Below are 26,075 nucleotides of genomic sequence, written 5' to 3'. Positions count from 1 at the left end.
TAAAAACAAAAATTAGCATCCTATTACTCCGAATTCATGTAGACCATTTCCGCCATGGGTTAGTGCTAAAAGTCAGCCCTCCATAGATCCACCCCTTACCGTAATGGTATGATGAGTTTCCAACGTGCATTGCTGTCCACATTTGGGCCCATTATTGCCAATTGATCACTAACACCCTTGACCTTCATGATTTAATTGTGTGCATTGAGTTGTCTTTCTCCATCTTCATGTTTTGACGGTGGCCTGGATGCATACGAGTGACCATTATGCTGTCATCCGAGAAAGGGCTTTGGCATTCTTGCCCTCCTGCTCCTTCACATTGTTTGGTTCTGCAAGAATTACCTCTGCTGGCTTTGTCTCCATTCCAGTTAGACCTATGGCACCGTATGGCTCAATATCTAATTGGATAGTGGGTACCATCCTCCCCCGACCAAAATTCAGGATAGGTAAAGAGAGAGAAATAATCTGTAAACTTGAAACACTGCACCAGACTGCAAGAGAGTGCACTAAACTATAACATCCGTCAAGCAAAGGGGCTCTCCCTTCAGTAGTTGATGAAGATCATGAGAGTCAAGCCTTTGGGCGTTATCATGCCATGCCAAAAGATAGGCGACAACTGAGTGCCAGACCTCGTAGCAGAACATGGAATGTAAAGGATCACAAAGTACGAACTCAGTCAGATTTGGAAAAGTACAGCAAAAAGAAAAGACAGCTCTACTCAAACCTGGCCTTAAGGTAACAAAACACTGCTGAAGATACCATCCTCGTGGTGCCTACAATCCAGCCTAGAGACTGCTTGAGGAATGAGAGCCAAAGGCCCTCTATTATAGGGAATGACGTCTGTCTCCCCCCCCCTTGCTACCGGCCAACCAGAACCGGGCAGAACAGCAGATTGGAAGGGCTGAGTGACAGTCACCCACATCACCGACCAGATCGACCAAAATTTTTGCCAGTCTGCCCCAGAACGGAAAGTCTTCCAGCCGGCCTATAAAGGGCCCCAAGTGGGCAGGCACCCTTCAAACCAAAACAAGGATTTACACAGCCCCCTAGTCAAGCCAAGAAATCCTCCTCATATGGAGCTGGCTCACGGGTTGGTCATTGATCATTTTCAACGGTGCAGGACGAGGATTATCTTTTAGCTCCACAGAAAAAGGAAGGCCCAGAAAGACAATGGCAAATGCACTGCAGAGAATGATGGCGAGAACATCATCCGACCGACAGCTGATTTTTACAAATCACTTATTGAGATTTATTCACATTGTAAAGATACAAGGGCTTCTCAAGCTTCTGTCTTGAATTCTGTGCTCTAGCGAAAACCCCATCATTGGTAATGAAATTTTTGATGAGGTCATGTCTAGATACGTTTAGACTTTGAAATCACTTAATGAAATTTATTCCCATTGTAAGAATACAAGGGCTTCTCATGCATCTCTGTCTTGAATCTGTACTCTAGGGAAAACCCCATCATTGGTAATGAAATTTTTGATAAGGTCATGTCTAGGTATGTTTAGCCTTTGGTTTGTAAACTGAAAGCTATGATCAACCATCGCAAATTATGAGCTAGTACTAGAATCCAATTCGATGAATGAAACATTACGCTGAACAATATCTGAAGGAGATCATCATGTGCTACTCAGAATCTCATCGTCATCGATGTGAAATCCATGATGGACACATTATAATACATCTCAAGTGTCAAATTCAGGAAGAGAATGTTTAAGAAACTTGAAAATACGTCACAGAGGCAGTTGCTGCCACAGTACTGATGAATTGAGCAGGATCGAAATGGATACTTGGTGGGTATTGAACACCTTGCATCATTTATTGAGACATACATTCACATTATAGTGGTCCAGAAACTTTTTGCAATGCATCCTGGACAACAAAAATTTCCCATTCCAATTGATTGTCATCATCTGGATTTTGCCATCATCTTTCGTTCTGCAAGACCAGAACTAGTGCACAACAATGTTTGTTTACAGAGAGACACCTAAGCCTGTGTGCACTTTCCTACACCACCAATGAGAACTTCCTGTTTCATGAAGAGGTGGGTTGGAAGGTGAGTGTGGAAAAACCCCACTTTCTGCAGGTGAGGAAGCCGGGGCATTGATTCATGTGCGGTCGTGGATGTGCACGCCAGCACCACATTATCGTCGAAGTCAGGAGAAGCTAAGGTTGAGCCAAGAAGCAGCAACCATGGCTCAAATTCCAGCTTACCATTGTGAGACCCAGCAAGCCCACATCCTAGGTGGATTCCCCCTCCAAGGGTAAACTCGAAGTTATTTTGATCATTCTCATCAAGTTCAATCTTATAGTCATCACTCCAACCAGGGACTGAAACTCGGAAAAAATGTTCATCTTCATCCTCATCATCCAGGATAAATCGAGCACAACATACCCCTCCCAGAATACGGAGTCCAGCTGCTGTGACTTCCACAATTTCCACCTTGATTTGAGATATATAGCGTGGTAGCAAATCTCTTGGCAGCTTTTTTCCCTGGACAAAATTTGGCGCCCATGACATTCCAGGTCTGCCATAACCTTCTGCATCTACCACACACACATTCACGAGAGTGCGATCATCCCCTTGATTCTTCAACCACTTTGCAAGTTGCAGAACCTGCTCATCCAACGTCTTGCCCGTCTCAATCGTCTCATTAGGTCCAACTTCCAAAAGCCCCAACACTCCAAGCACTCTATCTTCCTCTCTCTCACATTGCCTTTTCCTAATCTCCTCTAGTATGAACCACGGTTCCAATTTGCCTGCTGCTTCCGAACTCCTCCCTTGCCCTGGCATATAGGGCAGGAATGAGTCCTCGAGTTGTGCCTTCAACTCGTTAGCACGTTGATACTCCTCCACATCCATTCTTCCTGTCAACAATACAACCGCCAACGTCAAGTAAGCTTCCCTGTCAACCATATAAAAGTCTCTAGAAGTCAGAGCTTCCGTTCCAGAAATTTCAAGTCTGCGAAGGAGAGGGTAACTGTCACAATTGCTGCAACGAACACACTTGGCAAGAAGCTCTTGATCCCTCGCTCCCTCTCCATCAAGCACATCCTCCATAAGTCGTATAATGTCCTTGGTCTCCATATCCAAATCAGTGCACCAGCGTTTAATATCGTTTGGCATATATTTTTTCCAGAAATCAAGATACTTATCTCCTCCTGCCCGAGCTGTCAGCTGAGTAGACCATACAAGAGACCGCAGAGCTTCGAATTCCTTACGATTGACGCATTTGCACATCCCAGCAGACGATTTCCTCTTAGATAGTCGGTTCCATCTCCATTTGGTCAACTCATCCAGTCCCTCCACTATGAAAGTCAGACTCTTCGAGAGTATGAATTCTTGGAGAATCCAAACCCGACTAAACCACCTTGGAAGCGATGAATTGCTGCCCAAAAACTTGTATCCGCCACCGATGCCATGGGTGGACACGTAACACCCTTTGCTCTGACCGTAATACTCGCCCATAAGAGGGATCTCTCTATTCTTTTCACATGGGGATGTCTGGTTTATGCACAGCGCATCGATCCAGATTTCCTCTACTCCGTCGGCCTTAAGCAGCAGCAATAATTCCCTCAAAGCTTTGTATCCCTCGATCGATCTGAAATCTGCTTGCCTGCAAGCGTCATTGTAGGAGAGAACAGTGACGTCTAGCTGCTGGACTTTCGACACCAGATCCGTGATCTGGGGAGTCCAAGTGTGAGACATAACATGAAAGCTCCATCCCGATGGCGTCTCAAATTCCACGCCTCCATCGCAACAGCAGGTACCCAAAACGTTGATGACGCGCAATGGCAAGAGTTTTGATTCCCCGGCCATCAATCACTGCGTCTAGGAGAAATCCTTACAGCTACTAGAGAAGAATCCAACATCATAGGGAAGAATCCTTATAGCTACTAGAAAAGAATCCAACATCAAATCAGAGAACACGACTTATCTACATATGCAAAAAAAATTCTATGGAATTATAACTTCAGACATGAAACCGAGAACATCAAATAGCCCCAAGAATCCAACATCATAGGAAGAATCCTTATAGCTACTAGAAAAGAATCCAACGTCAAATCAGAGAACACGACTTATCTACATATGCAAAAAAAATTCTATGGAATTATAACTTCAGACATGAAACCGAGAACATCAAATAGGGGGCTATGAGAGAAAAAAATCCATTATTGGCCTGCCACTTTTAAAGTGGAAGCCTAAGTAAGGATGAAAGTGGAAGCCTAAGTAAGGATGGCTGAGCTTGGCAAAACGAAATTGGAAGCGCTTTATTTTTAATTTTGAATTTCTTTATTTTTAATTTTGATGGCAAAACGAAATTGGAAGCTCTTTATTTTTAATTTTGAATTTCTTTACTTTTAATTTTGAATTTTAACGTGGTCCTCTCGTTCTCTCTCTCAACTTAAAGCTAAATTTCTATTTATGCCCCCATCATTTTCTCCCCTTTCTCTCTCTCTTCTTCTTCTTCTCACCTTTCAATTTGCTCCGGTGGGCCTCTTTTTTTTTTAATGTATTCAACTTGATTTGTTTAGGAGAAAGTGAGGGGTTGAAAAGGAAGGGCGCATTAAGCCAAGGCACTTCCAAAAATTAAAGAACTTTTATGGATTACTATGCTCATGCTTGCAAAATATCCTAGACACTAAAACTATTTTTGGAACGTGGGAGGTTTCTGCTCTTGTCGGTTTCTAGCGAACTTGTTCTGGGTATTGCATCGCACAACTGTTTTGAGAGTGGAAATTGTCTTTAGGAAATTGTCCCGACTGCAAGGAACTTTTGAAGTTGGCTTATATAGATGACCCTGGAAATGAGTCGGCAACTCCTCTTCCTCTTCCTACCCCAGAGCCCAAGATGGAGCACAGATTGTCCTTAATGAAATCGAGTAGCTATAACAATGATTTCGATGATGTTGTATGAAACTAGGGGATGTATGGGTTTGGAAATGAAACGGTTTCTAACATGCATGATACTTTGCACGAAATAAGATTAAGTAGTTTTTTTTTGTGAGGAAAAAGATATAACTTGATTACCTAAGGGGAAAATAGGCTACCTCATCCAATGAGGTTACAACAATTGTCCATCTTCAAGCATATTAGCCTAAAATATTCATTTTTCCTCTTAAACTCCAAAAAACTCTTTTTGAGGAATCTTCAAGATCCCTATACTAGATTCCTACCTTTCCATTCTTTTGAAAAATCACTCTATTACAGCACTTCCAAATACAATACAAGACTATCGCTCTCACTACCTACTGTTTGGAGAATGAGGGGAGTGAAGAACGAAGGTTCTACGAATGAAGTGAAGAGCAAAAGATAACCTCCAATAATGCATCAACTAAGAAGCCTTTATCTCCTAATAACACCATTTTTCATCTATTGCATCTGATTAAGCCAACTCATAGTTCTCTTCCACACAAGCTTAACTGGAACACAATCCCATAAAAGATGGAAATGCATCTCTCTATAAAATTTGCACAAAATACAGATAGGCAACACCCTCAGATTCCACTTTGGAATACTTGTGCAAGCTTTTTGAAACACCCTTGGTTAGGCAACACCCTCGGATTGGACTTTGCACAAAATACAGATAGGCAAGACCCTCGGATTCCACATTGGAATCGTTGTGCTCATTGCAAGCTTTTCGAAAAGAACCTTCCAAAGAAAAATATTATACTTGTAGACACGCGTAGCAGATCACACTCTTCTGAGTCTTCTCTGCCAGACTCCCCATTCTTTCTTTTAGCTATTGCATTCTATTGAGGAGTATTTGCACATGCATACTTCCTTTGAATTCCAATACTTCTACAAACGTTCATGAATGCTAAAGACATATATTCCCATCCTTTATTTGATCTGATAACTTTGATCTCTCTACTTGTCTGGTTCTCTAACTAGCTTTTGGAGCCTCAAAAGGAGAATTTTTATTCAAATGCTCTTCCAATGAAACAAATGAAAGGTCAATTTTCAACTACTATTGCAAAAGAGATGATTGTGGAAAAGAAGTTTAAAACCATCAAACATGACGTTGTCCATTAATTTGTGAAAAGCAACAAAGTTGATGTGAAGTTAATCCAAGAGGCTCTTGATGAGAGTGGAGTTAGCAAGAAAGGTGACTCCTCTATTTTCAAAGCAGTATCATCAACTTTAAAAGATTAGAGGATCAAGCGTGTGCTACTTCCAAATCTTTCCGAAGTGTGGAAGTTAAGAGGTTCACTCAACTCGCTAGTAGATAATTTTATTGGGCAATGTTTGCATATTAAAGGCATTTACAAAGGTATCAATATGTATAATCCTTAGAATAATATTTTTGTTGATATTGAACAATTACAAAGAAGGATGGTTGAAATCTATGGAATTACTTTTGAAGAGTGCCAAGGACAACTTATATTTGTTATTAATATGGATGAAGGTGAGATTGTTAAGGAGAGAAAGATTGAAAGAGTGATCATCACGCTTATGAATAGAGCTCTTGAGCCATCAATAACAAAAGCAAACTCAAAATATTTTATTGTACAATTAGAGCAACACTTTTAGAAATTGGGTGCATTTGAGGTAAGCATGAACTTGGAATTTAAATGGTAAATTCCATATATTTTAAAATGTGTTGATGTCTGACTCTATTTATATTATGTTGAAGGCTTTAATAGAGATGGATTTTCCAACGACAGGTTAATATAGAGGACCACCAAACATTATTTTGGGCGTTTGACAAGATGAAAATATTAGCAATCCATATATGCACTTTGCATGCTTTATGTTGAATCATTGAAAAGTTTATTTTTTAATATATTGGATTTGCTTGGAATATTTTACCAAAAAAGCATAAGAAAAAAGCAATTTCTGCCTTAGAAAATGTATTACTAGACATGAGTCTTCATGGAGGAGATGTTCATATTGTAACAAACCTTAAGAAGAGTCAACAAATGGAAAGGATGTTCCCATCAAACCATCAATTGGTGGAGTCAAAGCTAGAAGGTTTTTATCATAACCACAAAGAGAAGGGAAGCTTGGTAGATGGTCAAAATATGTTTAGAGGGTGAAATATGGCCTTTAGAAGCCCGTGCATAATGCTCTCAAAGATGATGAGGTAGAAGGTGTTGCTAGAAATGTGGGAGCATAAGTATGGAAATTGGTGGAAAAGCTATTCATACTTTCTGACAAAAAGACATGGATCAAGGGAGATCACCATTTGTTAGAAGAGGATCTTAAAGCTTTTGGCAAGTCAATGAAACAAGCTTGGATAAGTTGCAAAATAACACTCTATATGGTAAGCAAAACTAATTTGTCTTGTAAGGCGGATTCTTTTGGTACTTGTTAGCACAAAATGGTGAATTAATATTTTATATGATTGCATCATATTATCTATAACCACCTTTCATATTTTGTGAAAAAGTATGGATGCCCTACAATTTGTTCTAAACAAGGAATGGAGAAGTCTCATTACACTGCAGTAAATGCTTTTTTCCTGAACAACCACAACAAACACCTATTTCATTAATTTTGGACTCGTGCACTGTCCAAATTCATTTTGTGAGATAATTTTGGATAAAACATTTTAAAAAAAGAGGCTCTTATAAAACAAAACATTGAGTCAAAAAGGAAGATTTTAAAAAATCAAATTAGAAAAAATGACGTGAGATGTTATTAAAACTAGAGTACATTAAAAATAGAGGACATCACATTGTTAAAAGAGACAAAAAGTAAGATTTTAAAAAATGAAATTAGAAAAAATGGCGTGACATGTTATTAAAACTAGAGTACATTTCAAAAAGAGCACATCACATTTGTACGAGAAGTAGATCATATAACTCAAAGCCATATGGTGTCAAAAAACACCTTAATACAGTCTCTCTTATCTTCTTAATCACCCAAAGTCTAGAAGATCTCATCATTGGTCTCTCTTATCTTCTCAATAACCCAATCTTTCACTGCCTCCATAGCTGTATCCTCAACATAATTACATGCAAAGAAGAAATTTAAGAAATCACAAATTGTTTCTTTATAATTTCTCTGTGAGGCTCTTATTGTTCTCTCAGCATCCGCATCAAATCGCCCATGACGAGAGCTGCGATAACAAAGGTTACTTAAGAAGTCTAAGAGATCTTGTCGTGCTTTTATCATACGTCTTAAAAGTCTTTAACTCTCTGCTATCTTGAGAGTCTCCTCCCTCTCTGCGTGCCTTTATGCATCAAATTCCTCTCTCTCCATGTGTGTCAAAGGAGAACCTTATCGAATTCTGGCCTCTCCCTGTGCTCCTTGGTCAGCAATCCATTCTTTGAGACTGTTAATTCCGAACTCCACCTCTTCGACAATGCCAAAGACATCCATGGGTGGGGAGATGATAAAAAAAGGGAGATGGACTACGATGGAAGAAAGAAGAGAGTGTTTGTGGAAGGACTAGGATGGAAGAATACAAGTTAATGAGAAGCACTAGGATGGACGAAAGAAGAGAGTGTTTGTGGAAGAACTAGGCCCTAGAAGAATACAAGTTACTAGGATGGATAAAAGAAGAGAGTGTTTGTGGAAGGACTAGGATAGAAGAATACAAGTTACTGAGAAGGACTAGGATGTAAGAAATAAGAGAGTGTTTGTGGAAGGACTAGGATGGAAGAATACAAGTGCACTAAGGCACGATGTGTTCACTATGATAAGGATAAGGGTTGGAATAAAGTGAGAGAAGCATTGATAATGCTCTACTTTAAGTGAGTGGAGATTGTCCAACTGAATAAAATTTTGCAGAGCATTGGGAATGCTGTACTTTAAATGAGTGGAGCATTGGGAATTGATACTTGCGAGTGAAATATATTACAAGTGAGAGAGAGAGAGAGCGATAGAAAGTGAGGAAAGACGTAAAGTGAAAGACGAATACAAGTTAATTAGAAGGACTAGGATGTAAGAAATAAGAGAGTGTCTTGAAGGGATAGAAAGTGAGGGAAGATGTAAAGTGAAAGACGAATACAAGTTAATCAGAAGGACTAGGATGTAAGAAATAAGAGAGTGTTTGTGGAAGGACTAGGATGGAAGAATTCAAGTGCACTAAGGCACGATGTGTTCGCTATGATAAGGATAAGGGTTGGAATAAAGTGAGAGAAGCATTGGGAATGCTCTACTTTAAGTGAGTGGAGACTGTCCAACTGAATAAAATTTTGCTAAGCATTGGGAATTCTGTACTTTAAGTGAGTGGAGCATTGGGAATTGATACTTGCGAGTGAAATATATTACAAATATTACATCATCACATATTCATATCAAAATTCTCATCACACAAGGATTTATTTCCAAATAATCACATCATCACACATTCATATCATAAAATTGTGTGCATGAAATGATAATATAAATATCATCAGTAAATGCCACTTAAGTAATAAGTCACAAATTGGTGTATAATCAACAAAAACTACAAACACAACATCATATATGCATCACAACTCTTCTGATGCTTCTAGCGGAGACTGTGGCAACTCTTCTGATGCTTCCAATGGAGGGTGTGGTGCTCTAGATGTACACTCAGTCTCTACTTCTTCTGTAGTATGTAGTGCTTTCAGAGTAGACTCAGTATCCTCTTCCTTAAATGCAAGCGGAGGCTGTGGCAACTCTTATGATGCTTCCAGTGGAGGCTGTGGTGCTGTAGGTGTACACCGAGTCTCTACTTCTTCTGTAGTGCACAGTGCTTTCAGAGTAGACTCAGTCTCCTCTTCCTTAAATGCAAGCTCTGATATTGCTTCAGTTGCACATTGTATTCTAATGGCAGCAAGTAGGTCTCGACGAATGATTTCAGCCCTAAATAATTATATATCCTCCTCTGAATATTTGAGCTCCAAAGAGTCTTCCGATGAGATATGTGGCTTAAGTGAGAAATTTTCTTTGAAAATCAACATGCAAGTGTAGGCAACTCTCCACCCACAACTATGCCCATCTTCTTACTCTACTACTAAATGCTTTTGGAAGTCTACCGAGTCTTTGTACTATATCCTGTTTCTTTGAAAGCAGATACCAACTTCTCAATCGACCTGCTCATCATGACATATTAAAAAAACTTAGTGTGTCTATCACATAAGGTACATAATATAGAAGTAACAATAGATTAATAGAATACTTACGTTTGCACTAAGCCATGGAAGCCTGCAATCGAGTTAACAAACCAACAATAGTTGTCTTCAAGGTCCCAAACCACCAGACTCCAATGTTCCCTACACGAATAATAAAGAACCATTATTATTTAACACAATGTTGCCAGTATAAGATGAAAATAAAGGTTGCCATGATACTTACATCTCCTGATATGCCATAAATAGGACTCGCACGCCATGTAAATGTAAAGGCTATAACCATTTACAAACATCGGCTATCGTCTTTCTGCTATCGCTAAGTATAGGAGAAAGGAGGGAATCCAACATATATATACACACGGTTTTGTACAGCTCTACCAAATCGTGAGATAACTATACTGCACCAACAAATAAATGAATATTAGCTTATTAGATTTAATCAAAATATTGAATTATCAAGCAGAGAAAAAGTTTGTATCAAACCTAAGAATGGCCATCATAACGTTGTTATTGACCTCATTTGAAGCTCTAGAGAGGATTGAAATCTCCTCTCCTCCAAATTCAAGATACTGAGGTCTATGTTGAATCATAACCCTAACATTAAAAGAGCTTCCTAATTCTTCCAATGAAGCCATGTTTATAGAGTTCAGGTCTTCTATCCCCTTTTACTCTTTGACGGCATTCATTTCGCACTCCTCTGAGCCATTATCATCTATTTGCCTTGTGGGAAGGTCCATAATGTTGCCCTTAATGATTGCTCGAATGGTACATGTTATAAATGCATAGAGATGCAAATCTGTATATGTTGACAGTGTTGTGTCATTTTGTATCTCAAAAATTTGACCAAGTAACAAAAAGCAATTGTAGCCCACCCTCCATCCACAATTATAGATGTGGCTATTCTCTTAACGTGATACCTGACATGTTATATACTCTATTTGTTGTGCCAAGTCACATTGCCACATTACTGTGTCGATAGCACCTACTAACTTTCGAGCTGATCTGCACATCAAAACATATAACAATAGTGAATATGTGCATTGCATATCAATCTACATGTCAAGAAGTGACAACAAGTGTAGTCTATACTTACTCTAACACAGTGCCATGGACGGATGTCATTGAGTTGGCAAAGAAGCACTTCTTCGCAAAGATGTCCACGACTACCAGACTCCAATGTGAGCTGCATTATCAATAAAGAATAATTACTGTGTTTGAGACAATTCTAGCAATGCAATAGAAAAAACAAGTAGGGTTTGATGCTTACTTCTCATAATATGCTGTAAAAATAACTCGTGCATCATTCATAGGAACGTGCTTCAACCACTTGCAAACATCCTCTATGGTTTCTTCTTTGTTGCTAAGCACTTTCGAAATACAAGGATCGAGCATATATGAAACGCTTTGTATATTTTGCAGAAAATTTGCTATAACATTACTATATTAAAAAAAAAAAGTATTAGCTTCTTGGATTTAATCAAAATAAGCAAAGTATAAAGCCAAGGAAAAGGTTGCATCAAACCTGAGGATGGTTGTAATGACTTTGACATTAACCTCTTTCTTAGGATTCAAGAGGATTGAAATCTCTTCTTCACCAAATTCAAAAAAATGAGGTTGTTGTCGAATTAACAACATAGCAGTGAATGAACTTCCAATCTGCTCCAATAGATTCATATTTTCATGACTCATCTTATTGAGAGAGTAGTCTACATCGTATCCTTCTTCACTTGCTATGTCTTCTACAGCCTCCTTCTACTATAAAAATATAAAAAAGTTATGCGATGTACACATCCCAAATAAAGGCTTAAACAAGTAGATAAGGTTTCATACATGCTATCATTAGAGTGAGTCTCTCCTCCGCTTGGAGCAAAAATTTAGAAAGTAAGGTTTCATACATGCTTTCATTAGAGTAAGTCTCTCCTCCACTTGGAGGAAAAATTTAAAAAGTTATGAGATTTACACATCCCAAATAAAAATAAAGGTTTAAATAGTCATAGAAGTATAAAGATAGCATGCTTTCATTAGACTCAGTCTCTTCTCCTCTTGGAGAAAAAAATAAAAAAGTTATGAGATTTACACATCCCAATTAATGGCTTGAATAAGCATACAAGTATAAAGATAAGGTTTTATACATGCTGCAATGTAGTCATATTTTCAGGTTATTTCCCAATGGTAGCAATTAGACGTTGAATACTCTCAGCCCGAAATGCTAGCAGATTGGCTTCTGTATATGATTCCATTTTGACTTGTAACTCCAAATCAAAAATCTCTCTAAGAAACAACATGCAATTGTAGGCAACTCTCCACCCACAGCTGTGCCCATCTTTTTGCTCCACTGGCAGACGTCTTTTGAATTCTACTTGGTCTTGTTGCTCCGTGGTTGTTCTAACAGTAGATACTAGCCGATATGCATCACTGTCCATCATGACATATTAAATATATTAATATGTCATGATCATAAGATACAAAATAAGAAAGGATAGCCTTCCATTGAATTCACAAACCACAAACGATTGAGTTCAAGGTCCCAGACGATCAGACTCCAATGTGAGCTACACGACTAGAATAAAAATGATTATTGTTTTACACAAACTTGCCAAAGAAATAGTAAAAATAAGGTTAGAGTTGATACTTACGCCTCATGATAAGGCATAAAGATACTCGCACCCCATCTAAATTCAAAGGGATTAATCAGGGACAAACATCTTCTATAGTCTTTTGAGGAGAGCTAAGAATAGAAGAAAGGAGAGCATCGAGCATGTAGACACGATGCTGCACTGCACTAAGAAGCTGAGAAATAACTACACTGCACCAAGAAATAAACAAATGTTAGCTCATAGAATTGATTTGCATTCTGCACTAGGAAACTGATATATAACTACACTGTAAATAAATAAAAAAATGTTAGCTCATTGAAGTAGCAACAACGTTACCTGAGAATGGCCAAGATAACATTGTCATTAACCTCTTTTAAAGGATTGGAGAGGATTGAAACCTCCTCTCTACCAAAGCTCAAATACTGAGGTTCTCGTTTCAAAACGATCCTAACTTCAAATGAGCTCTCCATTTTATCCAATGCAGCTAAATTTGCAGAATGGGACTCTGTCATAGCTTGTATTCTATGTTTGGGGTCATTCTGCTTTTCCATGGTGTCTTTAAAGCTCTTGTGCTCATGGGATTCTTCAATCAAATTTAGAGGTGGTTGCATTGTTGAAGTAGAAGGGAGTGCCTCCATATTGACTTCATCCATTTCTTCTCCCTCTATTGCCTGTGAACAAATATGAGAGATTAGATTCATTGTCTTTAAATTTAAATCTTATTTTATAAATTGTATTTGGTTGAGAAATAGAGAGTTCATACCGCTAAGTATTGTCGTAGTGGCCTTTTTTCATAACCCTGCGAGCCATAATTATCAAAGAAGGCATCATCATGTTTGTTTTCATCCACCAACCTCTCTCTGAATGGGTCATGTAAGTCCATCTTTTCATCATCATCAACTGGGACATTATGATCTTCAAGGTAATCATCCATGTCATTAGTGTCCTTGTGGTCTATCTCTTTTTCATAGCCTGTGGTTAGATCTGCTCAAAGTTGAAAATAAGCCATGAAATGCTTATTTTCAATAATATTTGTGGAGTTTCCTTTTCTGAGGAGATCCTCAAATAAATATCCCATCCTGCACAAGGTGACCTCCCAACCTGCCGGTAGCAAATTCTCCATCATGGTAAGCAAGAGACTCCCACTTTTTGCTGGACTTCCATAGTTGTTTTTTTGATAATGTATGGACCTAGGAATATCTTGCTCTTCTAGCATCAATCTCAAATTATTTGAATTCCCTCTTATGTTCTTTTGTAAGGAGTGATCAGGGTTGGGACTCCGTATACACAGAAAGAATTATTCAAGAGATTGAATCACTATGCCACATTCTCTCTTACCTCTCTTTGCTGCATAAACACCACTATAGATCTTGAAATATGATGAATATGCTCGCTCTAGAGTAACCTACATGGCTTCCTTGTCTTTTTTATCAAAAAAAATGACAATGTTGCAAATTGCCACTTTGCTAATGGTGGTATATACTGTTCTATCAATGAAGTTATGGATATCATCGCTAGAAACTTCATTGATAAAGAATAGTTGTGGCTTATCCCATGCTGACTCATTCTTGAAGAAGTCATCTTTTGAGACTCCCCTGAAGTTCACAAGCTTTCCAGACTCTGCTATAACCTCTACATTGAATTGAAAGCTTTGGTGCATATCTGTCGGCATCCTTATCTCACTGATTAATCTTTCCACATATGCAACCACTTGTTGTGGGATTTCTTTTCTCATATAAGAGGTTACTATTTCTAACCCATCTTCATCCTTTTTAATCCACCTGTTTGCCCATATCTTTACCTTGGGTGTTGACAAAGAAGCTATATGCTTCACCACATTATAGTCAATGTTACAATGAGTAAGTGGAATTTGTTTCTCTGACAGCAAATACTTAATGGCACTATGCACTGCATCACGCCTCACCTGTACATTGATGCATTCTTCCATGCAGTGGTCTTTGTCTTTTTTTCCAAAAAACCATTCTTTCTTTAAAATTTTTTGTGCTGCCATGGATGCATACTTGTCAGGTAAGTACTTTATAGGCCTCCACATCCTTGCCGTCAACTCCTTCTTATCCATTACCTTTGACTTTTTGGAGATAAACAAAGGAGCTTCATAGGTCAACTGTCCACGCTCACAAGCAATGCACGTTTCAAGCATCTCATTGAACACTTCAACAGGACGAAATACGATAGAAGTGTAGTCCGCATATCTGTCCCTCACCACCTTGAGGCTTGTCATACTTTCTTCTCACTCTTGAGTTCCCCTAGGCACAACTGCACTCAAAGAAGTATAGAAGTTCGTGAGTGTGTCGGCGTCTGCTTTTGTGACCTTTCGCTTCAAATCAGGATTTGGAGAACCAAATGTTGTCCATATAACCCTTGCCTTCTGTAAGACCTCTCATGTTGAGGATATCTTATGCTTTCCATGGACATAATGATTAAGTCTTTCGGACTCAATCAAATACTTGATCTCATGCTTGAATATACAGATTGTTGCAGGATAATAATGGAATGAACTTATCTTTGCAAATTGTTCGGAAGTGAGTCTTTTGACCTCCTTTGCTTCCTTTGCGATCTGATTACAAGCATAAGCCCAATGTTGACCATCAATGGGCTGGAATCTGCAATGAACGAGGAATTCCTTCTTTGCTTCCTTTAGCATATTCTCACCTTGTGCCTCTTCGCCTTGTTCATGTGGAATATTCTTAAGAGTGTCTTTAAAGAATCTACTGAAGGTTTCCTCGAAATGTGTAGGCCTTGTAAATGTTATTTGATCCAAAAAACTATTTTTGATTGGACAAAACATTATTGGGCGCAAGACCACATTGCTTACCACAGGTTTCTTACCATCTCTCAAAGCCTCGTATATTTGCAGTGCATAGGATATATCAAGGCTTCGGCTATTAGTAAAGACAGTTGCAGCTTCCACATCTTTGGCATTCACAAACCACGTCCTTTGAGCCCAGATATATCCCACATCATCATCTATAACTGCTTCATTAAGATGCAGATTAAGATTTTTGATTGATGTGAGTTCATCCTGATCATCTTCAGCCTCGGGTTCTGAGTCTTCTTCATATTTCTCTTCTTTTAACCGTTTTTCATCCACATTATCTCTCTCTACAGTGGGATGATGCCTTTTTTTACTACTTGGAACCGTGGCTCTTGCAGTACTAGCCTTTTGCATTTCACGTCATGGTTTGCTAGCAAGAGATTCTAGCATAACTGCAGTGGATCGACCTTGATCTTCTTCAATTTTTTTAATTCCCATGCACTCAAGGCTTGTGTTTCATCATCCTTAGTTACATCCACCATTTCTTGCTCTAGAAGTTTGTGCTCATGTTCTACACGTTTGTGATAGTGTGCATGTTCTTCTTGTCCCTGCATCGAAGTCTAGCTTTTTGATCTCCTTCATGTGAAGATCCTTGAATATGAGAAGCATATTGTGCATCCTGAAAGTACTCAAGCATTATCTTTGAATGCATCCTTTTTGCCACCACACTAGGAAATTGCTCCCAAGTATATGAAAGAGCCTCCAATGCACTTTGCAGCCCTGGAAACTTTGATGGTTGAGGAGGAGGCATCACAAAGGTCTTTGAGTTTCTCCTTGACACAATAAAATGAAGACCGCCAACTTCAGGATCTGAACTCTTTGTAAAAATATCCATAAAAGTCTCTTTTGGCTCTATCATTATGCCTACTACAAGGCTTGAAGTCATATCTTTTTTGAAGAAAGTAGCATCCCGTGGTTCTTCAACACCATTGAACTCCCTTTTTGACATAAGTAGAAAGAGTCTCTTTTACTTTTGATGAAGAAACCAAGCTCTTCTGCCCATGTGATATCGAGTCCACCTATTAAAGCCATTCTGGCTATATTCCTTTCCTTTCAAATTCAAAGTGACATCAGAAACCCATTCTTTGATCTCAGAGTCATTTACAATAGCCACCACATTAGTTGATTGCTCCATAATCCTACAAGAAAAGATAATGAAGAATTTAGATACATACAAGTAAAGTACAATATACAACACTTGATACAATAAATGTGGGAAATAGCCCAAAAGGCTTTACAAGGCTTCATATGGCAATAAATGTGGGAAATAGCCTAGAAGGCTTTACAAGGCTTAAATATTTGTACAAATGTAAAAAAATTAGCCAATAAAGCTTTACAATAATATAAAATGTCATCTAGTGATAAAGCTTCAATCTTCGTGAAGACATGTAATCTGTCCATCCATTGATTTGCCCTCTAGTCATAAAGCTTCAATCTTCGTGATGACATGTAATCTGTCCATCCATTGATATCTGTGCACTGATACCCAACTGATGCAATCTACCCACTAAAAACTATTCCACTGATATCCACTTATGCAGCCCACATGATATCCACTTATGCAGCCCACTGATACTCATTAAATAGTGAATGGTCAGGATGGTTGGGTTTATTACAAGGTGCTTCATATGACAATAAATGTAAAAAATAGATAGAAGGCTTTACAAGGTTTTTTATGACAATAAATGAGCTTAAATATTTATACAAATGCAATAAAAATAACCAATAATCATCAAGCTCCAATATGTCCCATGACATGTAATCTATCCACTGATATATGTAATCTGTCCACTGATATCTGCTCATGCAATTTGCCCACTGATAAACTTCTTGGTAAATGGTAAAAGGTCTTTTTTAATAGCATGTTATGAGTGTTAAACCGCATGTGAGCGAAGGGACTAACAACGATTAGAAACTAGTTAGAAAAATTTGAGCATGGCTTCGATTGGCAACTTGGAGAATTGTCTCTCCTCTAAGGCAATCTAATCTATGCTAAAATAAGCTAAACCAACCGTCGAAGCAAAGAAAAGCAATAAATAATTTCTTTTTCTGTGTTCATTTTAATGTGTTGGAGTTTAAGAGGCTTAAGTATGCAAAAGAAGGGGTTTTGATGTAGAGGCTAAACCTGCATGTGAGAGAAATGAAGAACAAGTATCTAAAGAAAAGTTAACATTTTTCAATTTAAAAGATGAATATATATAAAAATATTATCTCACCTTCAAAACAAACCATAAATTCACTCTTTTATAATTTTTTAAAAGTATAATATAAAACATGTAAATATATAAAACTCTCTTTACTTTCTCTCTCTCTCTCTCTCTCAACTCCTAAATCTCTCTGTAGCCATAGTCAAGACACCTCATTCTCTCTCTTAATCTCTCTCTCTCTCTGACAACTCTTATGTGTTTCCCTCTCTGTCCTCATCCCACTCATTCTCTCTCTTAGTTTATCTCAAGTCTCTCTTTCTCTCCCTCCCATGGCAGCTAAGATTTTTCATTCTCTCTCTTTATCTCTCTCTCTCCCTAGGATTTGTAATTATTTCTCTCTCTCTCCATCTCTCTCCTCTCTCTCTCTCTCTCTCTCCTCTTCTCTCTCTCTCCCTCTCTCTCTCTCTCTCTCTTAGCCTCCCTACCTCTATCCTCTTGGCCGTTAGGATTTGTCATTCTTTCCCTCTCTATGTCTCTCTCTCTCTCTCTCAATTCTCTCTCTTAATCTCTCTCAGCCTTCCTCCCTCCCTCCCTCCCTCCCTCGCTTGGCGGCCATGGCCGTGAGAAGTCTCTCTCTCTCTCTCTCTCTCTCTCCCTCTCTCTCTCTCTACCTCCCTCTCTTGGTGGCCACGGCCGCTAGAAGTTTCATTCTCTCTCCCTCTCTCTTTATCTCTCTCTCCCTAAGTCTCCCTCCTCTTTTCTCTCTCATCTCTCTCTCTCTCTCTCTCTCTCTCTCTCTCTCTCCCTCTCTCTCTTTCTCTCTCCCTAAGTCTCCCTCCTCTCTTCTCTCTCTCTCTCTCCCTCTCCCTCCCTACTCTCTCCCTCCATCTAGCACATAAGTTTCATTCCCTCTCTCTCCCTCTCTCTCTTTCTCTCTCTCTCTCTCTCTCTCTCTCTCCCTCTCTCTCTTTCTCTCTCCCTAAGTCTCCCTCTTCTCTTCTCTCTCTCTCTCTCCCCCTCTCCCTCCCTCTCTTTCTTTCCCTCCCTACTCTTCTAGCAGAGAAGTTTAATTCCCTCTCTCTCTCTCTCTCTCTCTCTCTCCCTAAGTCTCCCTCTTCTCTTCTCTCTCTCTCTCTCCCTCTCCCTCCCTCTCTTTCTTTCCCTCCCTACTCTTCTCTCTCATTGCCGCAAGGAGACTCTCTTCTCTCTCTCCCTCTCTCAGCTCTCTCTTTCTTTCCCTCCCTACTCTTCTCTCTCATTTAAGGAGCCCCTCTTCTCTCTCTTAATCTCTTGTCTCTCTCCCTCTCTCTCTTTCTCTCCCTCCCTACTCCTCTCTCATTTCTCATTCTCTCTCTCCCTTTGGCGGCCACGTCTCAGCTCTCTCTTTCTTTCCCTCCCTACTCTTCTCTCTCATTCAAGGAGCCCCTCTTCTCTCTCTTAATCTCTTGTCTCTCTCCCTCTCTCTCTTTCTCTCCCTCCCTACTCTTCTCTCTCATTTCTCATTCTCTCTCTCCCTTTGGTGGCCATGGCCCCGAAGAGCCCCTCTTCTCTCTCTTAATTTCTCTCTTTCCCTCTCTCCTCTCGCCATGTTTCATTCTCTTAAACTTCTCTCTCTCTCCTCTCTGTCCCTCTCTCTCTTTCTCTCTCTCCCCCTCTCTCTCTTTCCCTCTCTCTCTTTCTCTCTCTCTCCCTCTCTCTCTTTCTCTCTCTCTCTCCTTCTCTCTCCCTACTCTCTCCCTCCCTCAAGCAGCCACGGTCGCTGAGAGACCCTCTTCTCTCTCTTAATCTCTCTCCCTCTCTCTCCTCTCTCTTTCTTTCCCTCCCTACTCTTCTCTCTCATTTAAGGAGCCCCTCTTCTCTCTGTGAATCTCTCTCTTTCTCTCCCTCTCTCCTCTCTCTCTTTCTCTCCCTCCCTACTCCTCTCATTTCTCATTCTCTCTCTCTCATTTCTATTCTCTCTCTCCCTTTGGCGGCCACGGCTGCCAAGAGCCCCTCTTCTCTCTCTTAATTTCTCTCTTTCCCTCTCTCCTCTCTCTTTCTCTCCCTCCCTATTCTCTCTCATTTCTCAAATTTACAAACTCAAATATAAATAAGAAACTAATTAAAATAGAACTCAAAAACTCAAATAAGAAACTAATTTAAAAAGAATTGTAATGCCTTCTAAAAAACCCCCCTCCTCAAAAACTTTAACAATAAACTAATTGAAAAAGAATTGTAAGTAAAGAAAAAGAATTACAAGACGAATTTTAAGAAATAGAACTCAAAAACTTTAACAAGAAACTAATTGAAAAAGAATTGTAAGTAAAGAAAAAGAATTACAAGACGAATGAAAAAGAATACAAGTACCTGGAAAAAGTGAATAAAGTAAGGCTCCGCTTATCCTTTGTCTTCATCTCTTGGTCGTTTCAATGAAATGAGGAGAGAGTGAGAATGAATGAATGGAAAGAAGAGTATATATAAGAAAAACTAGCCCACTCCTCCCACGCATAAATTTGAATTTTCAAAAAAGAGAGGGAAATTTGAATTCATTATAAATTTGAATTCAAATTTGTGTTCAACATTCTTCTTATATTTTCTTCTCGTACGTTCCTTTTGAATTCAAATTTGTGTTCAACATTCTTCTTGATACTTTCTTCTCGTAAGTCCCTTTCATTCTTCTCGTAAGTTAAATCTTATTTGTCGCTCTTGCTCGTGATAGTAAGTCAAATCTTATTTGAGCAAGAATCTTATTTGTCCCTCTTGCTCATGATAGTAAGTCAAATCTTATTTGTCGCTCTTGCTCGTGATAGTAAGTCAAATCTTATTTGAGCAAAAATCTAATTTGTCGCTCTTGCTCATGATAGTTCTACTCTTAGTTGTAAGAATTCAAATTTGTGTTTAACATTCTTCTTGTAAGTCCCTTTCATTCTTTTCCTAAGTCAAATCTTATTTGTCGCTCTTGTAAGAATTCGACCTATCTCCCTCTACTCCCTCGCTTCTCTCTCTCTCCCATACCTTTCCCCCTCACTCTCTCTCTCTCTTTCTCTCTTTCTCCCCTCACTCTCTCTCTCCCTCCCCTCCCTCCTGTCCCCTCTCTCTCCTTCTGCTCCCTTCTCTCCCCTCCCTCTCTCTCTCTCTCCCTCTCTCTCCCCTCCCTCCTCTCCCCTCTCTCTCCTTCACTCCCTCCTCTCCCCTCCCTCCTCTCCCTTTCTCTCTCCCTCCCCTCCCCTCTCTCTCTCCCCCCTCCCTCCCTCCTTCCCCCTCCCTACCCGGCTCCCCTCCCCCCCCTCCCCTCCCCTCCCTCCTTGGGGTTCTGGCAGCCATAGCCGCCAGAACTCCCCCCACCCCCTCCCTCCCCTCCCCCCTCTAGGGGGTCCTGGCAGCCGTAGCCGCAGCCGCCAGAACCCCCCTCCCTCCCTCCCTCGACCCCGCCCCTGCCCCCGCCCCTCCCTCCCTCCCTCGACCCCGCCCCTGCCCCCGCCCCTCCCTCCCCCCTCCCTACCCAGCTCCCTCCCCCCCTCGCCTCCCCCCCTCCTTGGGGTTCTGTCGATTGCCAGAACCCCCCCACCCCCTCCCTCCCCTCCCCCCTCCAGGGGGTCCTGGTAGCCGCAGCCGCCAGACCCCCTCCCTCCCTCCCTCGACCCCTCCCCCCCTCCCCTCCCCTCCCTCCTTGGGGTTCTAGCGGCTGCGACCGCCATAACCCCTCCCACCCCCTCCCTCCCCTCCCTCCTCTAGGGGGTCCTGGCGGCCGCGACCGCTAGAACCCCCCCTCCCTCCGTCCCTCGACCCCGCCCCTGCCCCTGCCCCTCCATCCCCCCCCTCCCTACTCGGCTCCCCTCCCCCCCCTCCCCTCCCCTCCCCCCCTCCTTGGGGTTTTGGCGGCTGCGGCCGCCAGAACCCCCCCCACCCCCTCCTTCCCCTCCCCCCACCAAGGGGTCCTGGCGGCCGCGGTCGCTAGACCCCTCCCCCTCCCTCCCTCGACCCCGCCCCTGCCCCCGCCCCTTCCTCCCCCCCTCCCTACCCGGCTCCCCTCCCCCCCCATGGGGTTTTGGCGGCCACGGCCGCCAGAACCCCCCCACCCCCTCCCTCCCCTCCCCCCTCCAGGGGATCTGGCGGCTGCCAGACCCCCCCTCCCTCCCTTGACCCTACCGCCACCCTTGCCCCTCCCTCCCCCGCTCCCTACCCAGCTCCCCTCCCCCCCTCCCCTCCCCCCTCCTTGGGGTTCTGGCGGCCGCGGCCGCTAGAACCCCCCCTCCCTCCCTCCCTCGACCCCGCCCCCGCCCCCCACCCCCTCCCTCCCCTCCCCCCTCCAGGGGGTACTGGTGGCCGTGGCCTCCAGGACCCCCCCTCCCTTCCTCCCTCGACCCCGCCCCCTCTCCCTCCCTCCCTCGACCCCGCCGTCGCCTGCACCTCCCCCCTCCCTCGACCCCGCCCTTGCCTGCACCTCCCCCCTCCCTACCTCCCTCGACCCCGCCAGAACCCCCCCTTCCCTCCCTCCCTCGACCCCGCCCCCGCCCCCGCCCCCGCCCGTCTCTCCCCCCCCTCCCTACTCGGCTCCCCTCCCCCCCCTCTCCCTCCCTCGACCCTGCCCCCTGCCCCTCCCTCCCCTCCCCCCCCTCCATCCTCTCCTTCTCCTCCCCTCCTGGCGGCCGCCAGGAACCTCTCTCTCTCTAGTTCCTCTCTCTTCAAAATTTTTAAAAAAAATCTAGATAAAGAATTAATCAATAAAATTTGCAAGTACCTGAAAAAAGTTTGTAAGTTTGCTCTTTCTTGCTTTCTTGCTCTTCCTTCCTTGCTTTCTTGATCGTCCTTGCTTTCTTGCTTCAATGAATGAAATGAGGGGAGAATGAATGAAGAAGGAAGACTATATATAAGAAAAATTAGGTTTTCCTCCTCCTCTCCTATTGGCTTTCCATTCCTCCCCTCTCTCCTATTGGCTTTTCATTTATCCCCTCTCCCATTGGCTCCCATTACTCCCCCTCTCCCATTGGACCCCCATCCCTCATCCCAATCTTCCATCAACCCTCCCCCCATCCATTTCTTCTTCCTCCCCCATTGCCACCACTCCCATCCCACATTTCCACCACGTCCCATACTCCTCCCATTTTCCAAAATCCCATATTTCCCCATCTCACCCTCCTCTTTTTCATCCCCTATTAACTCCCCTCACTCATTTCACTCCCTTATTATCCTACTCCCCTATGACCTTCCCCTCTCCCATTCCATTCTTCCCTCCCCACTCTCACTTCCACTTCCCATTACTCACTTGCCATTTGAAAACTATTAATATATTATTATACTATCTTTTATACTTATTATCATACACCCCTATTACTTCCCCCTCCCATTCCACTCCTCACTCCCACTTCCACTTCCCATTACTCACTTGCTATACACATTTGCAAACTATTAATATATTATTATATGATTTTTTATACTATTTGCAAACTTACATGTGGGCAAAATCACAGGTGCCAAAGCGATCCTATTGTGGTCATACAACAACTGTGCTTTTATTCAAGGGCATATTTATCCTCATCAACAAGCTTATTTACTCAAGGTATGAAGTCCATAATTTGTGCACTAGGTGTTTACTTTGTTGTATCAAAATTGTTTGCCACACACACACACATATACACATACTGAGAATTTTCTAATATTATCGCATCTACATTTCTCCGATGGGCACAAAACTTTGTACACGCCTCAACCTAGGTCGTATTGACTTCCATACAAAGTGGTGCACCCATCCCATAAGTACTTGTTCGAAAAACACACCTCCAAACGTATTTTATGACGATTGTGCATAACACTAGGAACAAAATGGTGTATAATGTGCGATCGACTATGCAAAGCATATCCAATGGACACAATACTTTGCACATTCCTCAACCTAGGCATTATTGACTTGTGTGCAAAGTGGCATCCCCATCCGATAAGTACTTGTTTGAAAAAATAAGTACTTGTTTGAATAACACACCTACGGCCATGTTTTTATATGGTTGTGCATGACATTAAGGCAAAAACGGTGTTTTATGCTTGATCGACAATGCAAAGCATATCCGATGGGCACAATACCTTGCACACACCTTCAACTAGGTGGAATTGACTTACATGCAAAGTGGCATTCCCATCGCATAAGTACTTGATCGAATAACAGGGCACACCCATCCGATAAGTACTTGGTCAGATAACATACTAAAAGGGAGTGTTTTTTTGCAGATGTGCATATCACTACGGGAAAAATGTTGTATAATGCATAGTCGACCATGTAGAGCATATCCGATGGTGAAAATACTTTGCACGCATCTCAACCTAGTTGAAACGGACTTGCGTGAAAAGTGGAGCCCCCATCCAATAAGTACTTGTTTGATTAACAATCTTAGGACCGTGTTTTTTCATGGTTGTGCATGACACTAATCCAAAAACGGTGTTTTATGCTTGATTGACAATGCAAAGCATATGCGATAGGCACAATACTTTGTACACACCTTCAAATAGGTGGAATTGACTTACATGCAAAGTGGCACACCCATCCCATAAGTGCTTGATCGGATAACATACCTAGCAACGTGTTTTTTTTTATGATGTGCATGACAGTAGAGCAAAAATAGTATTTAATGCTTGATTGACCATGTAAAGGATATCCGATGGGCACAATACTTTTCCTACACCACAACCTAGGTGGTATTGAAATGTTCTCAAAGAGGCACACCCATTCGATAAGTACTTGGTCAGATAACACACCTAAGGGTGTGTCTTTTTGCGGATGTGCATATCACTAGGGAAAAAATGCTGTATAATGCGTGATCGACCATGCAAATCATATCCAATGGTGACAATACTTTGCGTGCACCTCAACATAGTTGAAACAGACTTGTGTGCAAAGTGGATCCCCCACCCGATAAGTACTTGTTTGATTAACACACCTAGGACCGTGTTTTTTCATGGTTATACATGACACTAAGGCAAAAACGTTGTTTTATGCTTGATCGACAATGCAAAGCATATCCGATGGGCACAATACTTTGCACACACCTTCAACTAGGTGTAATTGACTTACATGCAAAGTGGCACTTCCATCCCATAAGTGCTCAAGATCGGATAACATACCTAGCAGCATGTTTATTTACAGATGTGCATGACATTAGAGCAAAAATAGTATTTAATGCTTGATCGACCATGCAAAGGATATCCGATAGGCACAACACTTTTCGTACACCTCAACCTAGGTGGTATTGAAATTTTCTCAAAGAGGCACACCCATCCGATAAGTACTTGGTCAGATAACACACCTAGGGGCGTGTTTTTTTCTGGATGTGCATAACACTAGAGAAAAAATGGTGTATAATGCGTGATCGACCATGCAAAGGATATACGATGGTAACAATACTTTGCATGCACCTCAAGGTAGTTGAAACAGACTTGCGTGCAACGTGGAGCCCCCATCCGATAAATACTTATTTGATTAACACACCTAGGACCGTGTTTTTTCATGGTTGTGCATGACACTAAGGTAAAAACGGTGTTTTATGCTTCATCGACAATGCAAAGCATATCCAATGGGCACAATACTTTGCACACACCTTCAACTAGGTGGAATTGACTTACATGTAAAGTGGCACTCCAATCCCATAAGTGCTTGATTGGATAACATACCTAGCAACGTGTTTTTTTACGGATCTGCATGACACTAAGGCAAAAATGGTATTTAATGCTCGATCGACCATGAAAAGCATATCCGATGGGCACGATACTTTTCCTACGCCTTAACCTAGGTGGTATTGAAATGTTCTAAAAGAGGCACACCCATCTGATAAGTACTTGGTTGAGATAACATACCTAAGGGCGTGTTTCTTTGCAGATGTGCATATCACTACGGGAAAAACGTTGTATAATGCATAATCGACGATGCAGAGCATATCCCATGGTGATAATACTTTGCACGCATCTCAACCTAGTTGAAATGGACTTGCATGCAAATTGGAGCCCCCATCCGATAAGTACTTGTTTGATTAACACACATAGGACCGTGTTTTTTCATGGTTGTGCATGACACTAAGGCAAAAACGGTGTTTTATGCTTGATCGACAATGCAAAGCATATCCGATGGACACAATACTTTGCACACACCTTTAACTAGGTGGAATTGACTTACATGCAAAGTGGCACACCCATCCCATAAGTGCTTGATCGGATAACATACCTAGCAGTGTGTTTTTTTTACGGATGTGCATGACACTAGAGCAAAAATAGTATTTAATGCCCGAGCGACTATACAAAGGATATTCGATGGGCACAATACTTTTCCTACACCGCAACCTAGGTGGTATTAAAATGTTCTCAAAGAGACACACCCATCCGATAAGTACTTGGTCAGATAACACACCTAAGGGCGTGTTTTTCTGCGGATGTGCATATCACTAGGGAAAAAACGGTGTATAATGCGTGATCGACCATG

General features: G+C 41.5%; 1 protein-coding gene across 1 annotated transcript; it reads right to left on the bottom strand.

Moving 5' to 3' along the window:
- Positions 1 to 1,826: 1,826 nt before the first annotated feature.
- LOC147900910 (uncharacterized) lies at positions 1,827 to 3,976 on the bottom strand. Its single transcript, XM_087375987.1, has one exon. The coding sequence runs from the start codon at positions 3,821 to 3,823 to the stop codon at positions 1,991 to 1,993; it is 1,833 nt and encodes a 610-aa protein (XP_087232113.1). The 5' UTR covers positions 3,824 to 3,976; the 3' UTR covers positions 1,827 to 1,990.
- Positions 3,977 to 26,075: the final 22,099 nt, after the last annotated feature.

The sequence above is a fragment of the Dipteris shenzhenensis genome, chromosome 6 (genome assembly GCF_047967505.1).
Source record: "Dipteris shenzhenensis isolate YYH24624 ecotype China chromosome 6, Dip_SZ_1.0, whole genome shotgun sequence".
NCBI classification, from domain to species: domain Eukaryota; kingdom Viridiplantae; phylum Streptophyta; class Polypodiopsida; order Gleicheniales; family Dipteridaceae; genus Dipteris; species Dipteris shenzhenensis.
The sequence above is the reverse complement of the archived record's forward strand: the minus strand, read 5'-3'. Positions and strand labels throughout refer to the sequence as shown.